Raw genomic sequence first — 12,607 nt, 5'->3', positions numbered from 1 at the left:
CAAAAATTGTTCAGATACACAGAAATGTTCCTAATCATTTCCCAAGTTGCACTTGCTTTTCTTTCAGTGCATCGTAGGGGGTGGCTTGTGACTGGGCATGTTTAGTATATACAGCTATAAGGGATTATTTTGGGGGGCAGTTAGTGTTTCGGGCGGGGCGAGGCAGTTTTGAGGGGGTAATCACAACACATTACAATTACAGTTCACTGACATCGATCTACGCATGAGTTTGTTGAGTTTGTTGTTGTTGCAAGGCTCGTTCTGTGGTGTTTAGATGTGTGTTTGTTTGTCTTGGGTTAGTTGTTGTTACAGCTTATTAGACAGAGAGTGATAGATAGTGAGTAGAGTGATTGGGCTAAAAGGGTGGGTGGGAGGTAAGGGGGCAACCTGCATACCTGCGTCTTCTCAAGTTTCTCGCGAATGCGATCCGTGTCCAGAGTGAGAGTTTCGCGCTCCTTCTGCATGCGAGCCGCCTGGCCGAGAGCCTTGTCAAGCTGCGACTGCAGATTGTCGTAGTCGTAGGTGAGCTTCTCCTTTTCGAGGACGAGCCGTCGATTCTCGGCGCCCGCCTTGTCGAGCTTGTCCTGCAGATGATCGACCTCGTTCTGTGCCTTGTCCAGCGAATTCTGCAGCTTCTCATGCTGCAGCTGCGATTTGCCGAGCGTTGCCTGAGTGCGCTCCATTTCCTCCTTGATCTTCTCGACCTCGGAGAACGCCTGTGTGCGCAGTGAAGCGATTGAAGGAGGAGGAGGAGGATGGTTGTTTGTTTTAGTTTTGGGGTTTTTGGTGGGGGAATTGGTAACTAGCTAAGAAAGTACTAAATGGTATATGGCCTACCCGATCGCGATCGGCGTGTATGCGAGAGACGCCGCTCTGGGCCTTCTCCAGCTCCTGGCGCAGACTCTCTTGCTCGCCTTGGGCGTTCTCCAGTTTCGCCTTGAGTCGATAGACTTCGCCCTGGCTCTTTTCCAGTTTCTCTTGCAGGGCGGCGGCTTCTTCGCGTGCACGCTCAGCGTCCGACTGCTCATTATCGAATTGCGGAGTTATCGTTATCGATTGTTGTGGTTGGTAGTTGTTGTTCGGTTGTTGGGTTGATTGTTGTTCATTCAGAATTTGGTTGGAGGGTAAATTGGATATGGATACGGATATTATTTACAGGCACCACGTGAGCATGGTCTTAAATGATGGACTGATTGACTGACTGACTGTCTGACTGACTGATTGTCTGACTGACTGATTGTCTGATTTGATTTGATTTGATTGAAGGTCTGTTTTGTTTGGCAGACACAAAACAAAGGTAAACAACAAGTACGAATACTTAAAGATAATATACGATAACGATTACGAAAAGAGTACGATAACGATAACGATTACGATTAAGATTACGATTACGATAACAACTTCTAGAGCGAGCGAGTGATTTATGCTGCGAAAGACTGAGCACAAAAGCGAATTGACAATGACTCAAATGGAAGATGGGTTGAGGCGAAGGCGAAGGCAAAGGCGGTTGGTGGAAACGGCGACTGACAGACACAGAGAGAGAGAGAGAGAGAGAGAGAGAGCAGGCAATGATGCTGCCCTTTTGCAAACTGACAGCGATAGGTGGCGCTTGGGTGCAACAACACAATGAGCGAAGACAAAAGTATGTGTGCATAAATGTGTATGTGGGTGTGTGTGAGTGTGTGTGTGTGTGTTTGTATTTGAATAGAGCAAAAGCTACAAGACTTAAGGCAAAGTAAGGAAAAGACTTTTTAGGCAAACTGTATGTGTGTGTGTTATAAATGTACAGATGTGTGAGTGTGTGTGTGGGAGTACATGAAATTAACAGCTTAGGTAAATCAAGCGAAAGTTTTATAACTTTTGCTGAAGCTCTTCAAAAACAGTTGCCCAAGTCACGATGCAAATGGCTTCGAGACCTGTTCGGAGTTTTCTATGTACGACAAAGTTTTACAGGTAATACCTTGGGTACTTTTGTCATATCAGCTATTCAAAAGAGAATTGCCAATGCGAAAGATTAAAAGTAGTCGATGAAAAACTCAGACATCATTGTGTCAGAACTTCTTCAAGTCGACACATTTTTCAGAGATTAAAATGTATATTCAATTCCCTTTCTAGATTCGTTTTTGTTTTATCATTGCTGGATTTGTGTTGGGATTTAGGACTTTTTGAGTAAAGTACACACGAATCATGCAGAGGGAAAACACACTCGAAACTCAGTTTCCAATCGATGTGGGAGAGATGAGAAAGCGTTCTTTATACAATGTCAATGGATGTAAACGTGTTTATTTTATATATATAGTATGTGTGTAGTATGCATATGTATAGGCAGAAGTAGTATAAGTATATGTAGGTTAGTTTAGGCGAATGCAAGATACGAGTAGTTAGAACTGTACAGTAAATAAAACACATGACAATAATTGGATGGCACATTCAGATGGCAACTATTCAGCATAGTTAAGAGTTAGTTTTTTTTTTTTTTTTTGGAATGGTCAGATGCGAGTACTATGTCGATTGATTGATTAGTTTTGTTATATTGAATTTGGTATCAAATGTTTTAGTTGCTGTATCTTGTTACTAAAAATCTTGTTTGTTGTGTGTGTTGGTTGTATTTGTTAGTTTGTTTGTTTGTTTATGTTTTGGTTTATAAGCATTTACTCACAAAACGTTTTTCAGTTTCGCCCTATAGAAAATGAATGTAAGCACAACGGTTTAGATAGAGTTTAGGTTTTAGTATACATTGTTCAACAGCAAGATATTAAAAAATATTTTATTTATTATAAGATTCGTTAATATTTTTTCTTTCTTTTTCTTTTACTTTTACGTTAAAGCTAAAAGAGTAAAGATTAAATAAGGCAATTAAAACTTTGTTTATATTTTACAAATAGGCAATAACAAGTTGCTTCTAGGCTAGCATCGATCGATTCTACGTCATTAACTAGCATTATCGATATACGATTAATCATTAATGATTTTCAAGTTTGTCAAATCGAATATTTGATATTAATTCTCTTCTTATTTTTGGGCGAGTCACTTTTGCTATTTGCTCATTGAATTTTATATACACTCAAATGTGATTGATTTGCTGGTGCAAATGTGTGCGCTTGTGTGAGTGTGTGTTGGTGTGCGCGCGTGTGTGTGTGTATCTGGTTGAGTGTGCTTGTGTTGTGGTTTGTTGTGCCACCAATGAGACAGCTGAATGTTTTGTGAAACTTAGAAATAGAGAGAAAGATATTTAGACTTTGATGCAGTAGAAAGTAGTATACACAAGTATGCAGAGGTACGAGTATACGATTATATAGATATATTTATTTATATTGTATATCGTGTATAGTTCATGGATCGATCGAACCAATCGAGACTGTTATAGCACACGCACACAGAGACATGAAATCTTGCTTGAGACTTCGTATGAATACGAATATTACGAATACGCATAGTTAAACACGCAGACAACTAACTAAAGAGCACTCCGATACGAGTATATATATATATATAGTATATGCATATGTATATAGATTGTATATATAGTATATTTTTGGAGTATAATGTTGGTTTTCTTAGGATGGTAATGAATGGCGAATCGTACCTGTGTCACTCTCAGCTCAGCCTGCGTGCGACGCAGCTCGGCAGACGCCTTGTCAGCACGCTCCTGCGCTCGATCCAGCTCCTGGGACGTCGTCATTGTGGTGCGGCCAAACGTTGTCTTTTCGCAGAGACGAAAACGGGAAACAATACAATTAGTATTAGGCAATCAAAATGGGTGTAATAAACAGTACAAAAAGTGCAACTACCGAGCATTAACAGCAAACATTGAAAATATATGTATTGTATATAAAAAGATTAGCAATTTTTGTTGAGTCCAGCAGGAAAGCAAACAGAATGACATACGATGCGTATACGTAATGTGCATAAATAGTTTATTGTCTGTTTGTAGATCTGATTGATTAATGAGCATGAGTTTGATTTGGGATTTGATTTTTCGTTTATAAGTTAAGCTTTGGGTGATTTAAAGTGCATTTAACGCTTTGAACATTTTTGTTTTCATTCGTTTTCATTTCGGTTCTCTTTAATATAATACAATATATGTTATATAGATTTTTAGAACTATTCAACTCTTCTCACTAAGCTTCGTTGGCAGCCTAACAAATAAGCACTTTGTACAGTGTCAACATGGCGTATACTTAATGTTGAGCATTAACATTTCACAATTCAAATTGATGGCAATTTCAATGTGTACTAAGATATATTTTGTTGTTTGTTTTTTTTTTTTGTTATCTAGCGCAGTGAGCGATTATGCAAATTAGCTGACAAACTACTAAACATCTACTGGGTGGCCAAGTTCGTTCAGTTTTGGCCAACTTACCGATATTTTGCCCGTTTCGAACATTAACTTTTGTACATTCTGTAAAGTACGATATACAATACGATATATGCATGTTCAGCGTCAATTAAACCAAATACAAATAGAGACATTGCATGGGCATACTTAATTAAAAAGGGTGATGATGCTTACATATTCCCTTTTTCCCCACCCCTTAGATATCCTTCGTTACCATACAGTGACTACACTTGAGTTATGCACTTCAATTTGTAATCGTGTAAGTGTAATTGAGATTAAATCAAAACCTCGTGAATACTGAATACGAAGTACTGAATACTGAATACTGTATATAGTATGGGTGTTTATGGTGAATAGTGAATACTGAATACTCAGAGTGCTAAGTGCTGGGCAGGTGCTCATGTTTTGTTGACCCGACTAAAATGGTGCTAAAGCGAGAGAGAGAGAGAGTGGGAGGTGTGAAATGGCTAGGACAGGTGATTAGTAGCTGGTGCTAACGAGCTAAGCGAGCTGACCTTTAAGTTTCTGTTGCTCAATTCGGATGTTATACTATATATTTGTATGCTTTCAATTTAGACAGAAACTTGTAGGATTTGCTGGATTTCATACAAAAAAAAAAAGAGGAAAATAAATAAATAACCTGCTGGCGCTAGATGCAAGATGCTAAAAATGGGGTTAACTAAAGTGTGTAGCTACAGGACTCTATAGAGAGATATAGAGGCGGGGGGTTGGTGCAGGTTTTAGGGTTAGTACTACGAGATACGAGCACAACTTAAGGCACTACGAGATTAGGTTTTTTTTTTTGTTAGGTAGGTAGGTTTGGCATTAGGCTTACTTTGTGTAGTGTGGTTTGTTCTTCTAGCTGCATCTATTTGTTTTTTTTTTATTTTGATTATTGATATAGTAGTAGTAGTAGTAGTAGAGTGAGATATAGTAGAGTTGTAGTAGTAGTTGTTGTTGTTGTTGGGGATGCGAGATGTTGTTGTTGTTACAATAGTTGTAGTTGTAAGTGTACATGTAAATATAATAGGCACACATAGAGGCATATATATAGTAATAGTTTATATAAAGTAATGGATATTTGGTTATCGCTATCGTTATCGAATTCGACTTTAGATAAATTAGAGTAGCGTTTTGTTTTCGATTGTTACTTATATGTACACTGCACACAGAGGAACACATACATAACATATGTATTAGGTACATGACTATGGCATATGGATATGTATTGGTATATAGTATATATATATATAGTATATAATAATGATTGATTATCGATTATTGTGTGAGTCGTAAACCGGTTATAATGCACGAGTACCTGCGAACGCTCCAGATCGTGTTTGAGCCTCTCGTTCTCCAGCTCGAGCCGTGCAATGCGCTGCTTCGTGGACTCCCAGTCGGCGCTGCTGCGTCCCATCTCGCAGGTGGCCTTCTCCAGCTCCGCCTTCGACTTGCCCAGTTCGCTCTGCGACGCCTCCAGCTTGATCTCCAGACGCTCACGTTCGTTCACCGCCCGCTCGAGGCGCGTCTGCAGCTTCTCGACATCGCTTTCGGCGGCGCGCAACTTCATCTTGTAGTCGGTCACCTCGCGCTCGTGGAGATCACGCTCCTCCTGCTTCTCGTGCTCGGCGCGATCGCGTTGCTCGCGCAGTTGCGCCATTTGCTTCTCCTTGTCGCCGATGGCCTCCTCGAGGCTGGTGAGTGCGCCCTCGGAGCTGCTGTGATGAGCCTGCATGGCGGAGAGACGCGCCCGTGCCATGTCCACCTGGTTGTCCTTCTCCTTCAGCAAGTCCTCGAGATTCTCAATCTGTGGATCGAGTTGGAGTGTGTGTGTGTGAGTGAGTGTGAGGGAAAGTGTTCTGTGGTTTTCTGACCTTGCGCTGCAGCACACTAATCTTTCGATCCTTGATGTCCATGTGATCCTTGAGCTCGGTCAGCTCGCTGGTTAGGCGATTGCGCTCCTGCACCGTCTGCAGCGTGCCTTGGGTCTTCTTCTCGATGAGACGGTTCTTCTCCTCGAGGCGGGCGCGCATCTCCTCGACGTCCGTCTGCAGCATGTTGTAGTGCTCCTCTTTGGCACATAGCGACTCCTTGAGCACCGCTATGTGCCGCTGATAGTCCTAACGAAAGGTTATGTTTACTGATAACAACACAAAGCAAATTGGGCGGCAATTACCTGATGCTGCTCCTCGAGCGTTTTCATTTTGGCCGCCATCGCCAGAATCTCTTGATCCCTTCTTTGTATTTCAAGACGGAATTCGTCCAACTGCACGAGATTGTGGGTCGATTGTGTGGATTGAGTGGCGGGTTGGGAAAGGATATAAGATATAAGACAGACCAGATTTTAAAAATTGCATCACAACTGCAAAGCAACAACGCAGCTGCTTTTGCTGCCTACAATTAGTTTGTTTTTTTTTTTTTTGCTCTTTTTTCATTATTTAAAATATTTTTTATTTTTTTTTAGAGTTTCGAGTTTTTGATTTTTTTTTGTGTGTAAAAAGTTTTGCTTGAATCTGTTGGTTAGTTCTTTGGGTGCAAATTGCGGCGCAATTGTGTTGAATGTGATTCTGTTGGTGGGTTGTGGACTGGTTATACATGTCGTATGAACAATGTTTAATGGGCAAGGTGTGTGGGCGTGGAAGTGGGCGTGGTCGTGGCAGTGGTCGAGCGAGCAAAACACTTTGAAATTGTTCTTGGGCAATGTGAGTATATTGTATATATGGATGGATGGCTGCAAAAGTCGTTGCCCCAACTGAGTGTTGTGTCCCTGTGTGTGTGCTTGTGTGTGTAAATGTGTGCGTGTTTATGTGTGTGTGTGTGTAAAGAGGGTCAGTTAGGAGAAGGGGTCACTTAGAGCTGCTTTGCTGGTAACACTTGAACCTGAACTAGGCTTATTCCATTCGGTTGTCGCATGTTAAATTTTATTGTTTGCTTTTCGAAATGTTCATTTATAATGCTTAAGAGTTAGATTAAGTTTAACAGATAATTCGATATCGAATTCGAGTTACGAGTTCGAGCTCAAAGAAGTTTCAATTAAGTCTGAAGTAATCTTAATTAGGTTTTACAAATACAAATCAGTGTATAAATATATATTTATGTATATATATATATATGTATCGCTGGAGTAGTAATTAATTATAATTATAAATACAATATTGTTGTTGTTGTTGTTGCTGTTGTTTGTTATATACGTAGTATAATATTAAGTATAAATATTCAAGATTCATCGTCGTACATATTATTAAATGCCATCTGCTTGTCAAAGTTCTCAGTGTGTTAAATAAACTAACAAAATGGGAAAATTGAAAACAAAATGTCAATGTCAAAATGTCAACTATCTAACTATGAGATTTGATGCAAATAATATTTATCTACGTATGTTATCTAATTATGTCCTTTACACAGACAGCAACTGCTGACATAAATGCTTTCAATTGGCTAGTGTTAAGCTTATTATCCTTCCTTATATGACTAGACTCTTTTTTTGTTTTTCTTTTTGTTTTTAGAGAGCGATTACACTTGAGGGGGAGAAACAAAAAAACAATACGAGTAAATTAAAGACACTACGTTATTATTTTTTTTGTTTTTGTGTTTTTGGTAGTCGAGTTAGTTTAGTTTCGGTTAGTTAAAGATTCCTATGAACACAACAATAGTTTGTTTGTTTGTATTTATTGCTTGGCCATCATATTGTATACGGATAGCTCTTCTTACACATCAAATCGAACTAGTTTCGATTGTGATTGTGCACAACTACAATTGGTATTTGCTATGCTATACGTATGCTATACTATATAAGACAAATTAGAGTAACTCCACTTTTTTGATTTCAACTACTTAGTAAGCTATAACAAATTGTTTTACTTTCTTTGAGAAAATTATTCGATTCGATTCGATTCAATTCGATTGGAAAAAGAGTTTGTTTCTGAACGCAATTTGAAGCCGAACAACTACCACGAATAATAACAGATAAATTAAAGAGAAGAGAGATCGGTTTTTGAGACGAAAAACTTGCAAGTTGTAAGTAAAAAGCACCTAGTTATAAGTATATATATATATAGTATATATGTATATAGATGTATAATTATATAAATATATTCAGTTGGAATACTAAGTAATAAGAATGAATACAATATATGTATGTATGTATATATGAACATCGTACATAGTACATGGTACAATAGATAATACATTTTGTTATTTACTTTACTTTTCGTGTTATTCGATTCGTTTCGTTTCGTTACGTTTCTTGTATAATATTTGCATAGACACATTTTGAATGCTTCTTCGTTTATTTGCTTTTCGATTTACTATTTTGAAATTGCAACCAGTGTTGTGTTAAACACACACACCTACGAGTACTGGCCAGAGGATAAACCAATAAAAAAAAAGAGTCTAATACATCCAGCCAGATGTTTGTTATTCATCATACAATATCATTTCCCTTCTACTTTTTTTTCCTTCTACCCATCTCAGGTGCAAAACTATCTCACTGGATGATTTTACATACGATACAATAGAAATTTGTTTATCATCTTTACATATATACTTAATTGACCTTCATTGCTAATCACACGATAACGTTTTTCTTTCTTTCGTTTTCTTTTTGCTTTTTTTTTGTTGTCTTTTGCTGGAAGAGTGAGTGAAGTCCGTCCGGTTGATTAGACCGGCAAACGCAACTAAAATACAGTTGACCGAATCAAGTTAGCGGCTGGGTGTGATTAAAGTAATTGAGACAATTTATTATGCAAATACGAGTACGAGAACTTGTTTAGTACTTATCAATTGGAGTGTCTAGAGGTTAGTAGGTAATTTAGCTAGTTAGGTTAGTTAGGTATTATATAGGTATAGAAGGTAATAGGTAGTTATAGGTTGATTTGGGTATAGAGGTCCTTGCATAGGCTTGGCTAAATTGGAAGTGTGTGTGTATTGAGTTAAGGGAGGAGGGCGACTTATACATACACATATACGTAGGTAGTATAGGTAGTTCTTAGGTAGTTTTAGTAATTCTTGTTCTTTAGAGAGTTGCACTAACAATTTGCTATATTAAGTATCTAAGTATCGATTACTCTTCGTTTTTATTTTTTTTTTATATAGGTTTTGATTTAAGTAATAATATAAGCTTCTTTAATTCAACTTAACACATACGAGTTGAAGTTTTTTGTTTTGTTCTTCGAGTATCAAATAAAGTAAAGTAAATCTCATTACATTTGCAATATTAATTTCATTTCAACAATTTTTGCATCATTTTGTTGTCTTGGGTTTGGTATGTGTATATAACTATAATTATATATATAAATGGTTTTACATTTATGAGTAAATATCATTTAGTTTCACTTGTTTTCTTGTTGTTATTTACAGTCTTTTACTTTTGAGAGTCAAGAGCAAAGTTGTTCAAATTTCAATTTTCAAACGAATTTCTCATCAATATCTCTATACAGTTCTTTTACAATTTCTCTGAAAAGTTGCCCTGAGTGCTCTATGCAAAACAACGAAACAAAAAACAAAAAAAAAAACAATGATTTCAATTTATATTACAAATCAACAACAAGCTGAATAGAAACCATATTTTAATAATACTAATAAAAAGGAATAGAAAAATTTGTTTTGTTTTTGTTTTTTTTGCTTCGTTTTCTTAACTTGTTTTTGTTTTTTCGTTCGCTACTTTAAAATGGCACATGAAAACAATAGTTCTTTTCTTCTTCTTCTTACTCTTCTGATGCTTAGGCTAGTCCTAGTCGATATACCATATAAGTATATATCGTAGTATATATATTTTCACTATATAATAATTGGTGTTCTATACGAGAACCGCACACTGCAAATGTCGTTGGCCTTTGACAACTTTCGTTATGAGGTGTGTGGGGGAAGGAAAGCGTAAAATGCATTATAGATATCTCTTCGATTCGATTCGATTCAATTTGATTTGATTGAGTAAAGACATATATATGGTTCCGATTAGAGCGAGAGATTGTTTAGCTATCGGATTCAGATTGCTGAACAATTAATCCGAATTTGTTCGATTTAAGATTTCAAACTTCAGTTTCAGATTCGGTTTTCGAATTACGTATTTTTTCTTTTTTAGTTGTTTTTTTTTTTGTATGATGGGCATGTGCTATATGCGATACGAGTATTAGTTGAATTTTGTTGGTATGTTGTTGTTAGAGTAGAGAGAGAGTAACGAGTAGTATCGATTATCGATTATCTAGGAATCTAGGGATAGCGTGTCTACGTCAAATTTAAAACTTACTTGTCGCTTATGCTCTTGCGGCAGTTTCGGGTAATCTAAGTCTAGTTTCGAGTATGGCAAGTGATGGTGATGTTGGTGTTGCTGCTGCTGGTGGTGTTGCTGATGTTGCTGATGCTGGTGTTGTTGTTGTTGCTGATGATGATGATGCGAGTATGACGAGTGCGGGTATGTCGAGGCATGCAGACCAACCGGATGGTGATGATGCGGATGCGAATGCGAATGCAGATGCGAGTGTGCCGAATGCGGTGTATGATGCAGCCCCTCGTAGCCAACACCAGCTGCTACAGCGGCATCGCGAGCACTGCTCGCCAGCGTGCCGCCAAAGGGGCCGGTTGTGTTGGCCAACGCTGCCAGCGGATGGGTTTGCAGATGGTTCTGGTGCTGATGCACATGATACTGATACTGCGGGTTCATCTGCTGCTGCACCGAGGCCTGTATATGCGAATGCGGCTGGCCCAGCTGCTGGCCACTCTGCTGCTGCTGTTGTTGCGTTCCGGCGAACTGCTGATGCAGATTGTAGGCCAGCGCCGAGCTGGCCGTCGGCGGTAGCGAGTGCTGCTGATAGTACTGCGAAATGGCGGGATTTGAGGCATGCAGTGTGTGTGACATGAGATGACGCTGCTGCTGTTGTGATACCGACCCAGGCATACCCCCCAGACCCAGACCCAGGCCCAGGCCTATGCTGCCCATGGCCCCGATGCCTCCGCCTCCGCCTCCGCCTGGCATGCCGCTCAGGCCGAGACCCGAACCCATGCCCGCACCCAGGCCGAGGCCGCCGAGGCCAAGGCCATATGGGCCGCCGGTGGCCGAGGTGAGTGGATCGCTTTGATAGGGATTCGCGTAGCCCGTCGCGCCGTACTTGCAGCTGCCTGGATAGCCAGAGCCAGGGCCAGTGCCAGCGACAAGATTCGATACGGAGTAGGCGGGTCGCAGTCGAGCAGCCGCCGCAGCGGCGCTTTGAGCGGCCGTCAGCTGCGTCGGCTGCGGCTGGAAGTACATATTGGGCTGGGATGAGAAGCTCGTCGACATTTGCAGCAGGTTATCGTTCAAATATGGCGGCGATGTGTCGCCCGCATGCAGCGTTGGATAACTGGAGACCACACGGCCGGACAGCGGTGTCGTCACCGTCACCGGTTGCCCCAGCTGTCTGGCCTGGTGGCTCAAATTCAATATCTGCGATGAGCGTGATATCGATTTGTGCGCCTCATTCAACAGATTCACAATATTTGAGGAGCTCGTCTGATGCAGCGGCGGCGCTGGATACCCATAAACATCATTGTACATTGTTGCCGATGGCAAACCCGCAATGCTATACCGACGTCTTCGTATCGGTGACGTTTGTCCATACAGCTGGGCAGCGGTTGCAGCCAACGATGTGGGATCGTACAGGTAACCCGTTGACGTCGATGGCCCATACAGCTCATAGGCGGCATTGCCATAGCCGGCGCCACTTAGACCGGCGGCAAATGAGCCGTTGAGCGGTGCTCCACCGTATCCGGTTGGGCCGTAATATTGTCCAATGATATCTGGCAGTGGGGGGCTTCCGCTGGCACCCGTGAAGTTATTGTACATCTGAAATGGGCGATTTCAAATTGGTTGTTTTGTTTTGGTTGTGGCTGTTTCTGTAACTGTAACTTTGTGTTGGTTTTTGGTATTTTTTTTTTTTGATATTTTTTATTTTGATGTCGAGTTTAGTTCATTTTTGTTTAAGGTTGTTCGCTGTTGATTTTAGTTAATTATTCATTATTAAGTTATTTTGTATTTTAGTAGTTGGTTGCTTGTCTTGGTGTACTGTTTTTTTGTTTTTGGTTTAACTGTAGTTTTTGTTGTAGTTGTAGTTTTCGTACGCGTTGTCTTCGTTTCTCTTATACTCGAGATTGTACTAAATGATAAGTGAATTATTAATTTACTACAATTATACACACGAGTAATGGATGTATTCAATAATGTCTAACATAAATATGGTTTAACAACAAGTTTCTTCTTCTGTTTTGTACATTTTATAACATTAACCAAAGCGA

General features: G+C 39.8%; 1 protein-coding gene across 18 annotated transcripts in view; it reads right to left on the bottom strand.

The window, feature by feature from the left end:
• Positions 1-12,607, bottom strand: part of LOC117568183 (trichohyalin) — a 44,230-nt gene that overhangs the window by 7,401 nt on the left and 24,222 nt on the right. For 4 of the 18 annotated variants that reach the window (XM_052006187.1, XM_052006193.1, XM_052006194.1 and 1 more), the window contains 9 exons: positions 10,587-12,158; positions 6,516-6,605; positions 6,214-6,459; positions 5,658-6,146; positions 4,364-4,402; positions 3,587-3,703; positions 2,660-2,680; positions 838-1,020; positions 396-716 (listed from right to left, as the gene is read on the bottom strand). In XM_052006187.1, the coding sequence (XP_051862147.1) occupies positions 396-716; positions 838-1,020; positions 2,660-2,680; positions 3,587-3,703; positions 4,364-4,402; positions 5,658-6,146; positions 6,214-6,459; positions 6,516-6,605; positions 10,587-12,158 (3,078 nt within the window). Of the gene's footprint in view, positions 1-395; positions 717-837; positions 1,021-2,659; positions 2,681-3,586; positions 3,704-4,363; positions 4,403-5,174; positions 5,208-5,651; positions 6,147-6,213; positions 6,460-6,515; positions 6,606-10,586; positions 12,159-12,607 lie in introns of all 18 variants that reach the window. The other 14 variants (XM_052006197.1, XM_052006199.1, XM_052006204.1 and 11 more) reach the window with 12 other exon arrangements.

Source organism: Drosophila albomicans, chromosome 3 (assembly GCF_009650485.2).
Source record: "Drosophila albomicans strain 15112-1751.03 chromosome 3, ASM965048v2, whole genome shotgun sequence".
NCBI classification, from domain to species: domain Eukaryota; kingdom Metazoa; phylum Arthropoda; class Insecta; order Diptera; family Drosophilidae; genus Drosophila; species Drosophila albomicans.
Note: the sequence above shows the minus strand (reverse complement) of the source record. Positions and strands in the feature narration are given on the sequence as shown.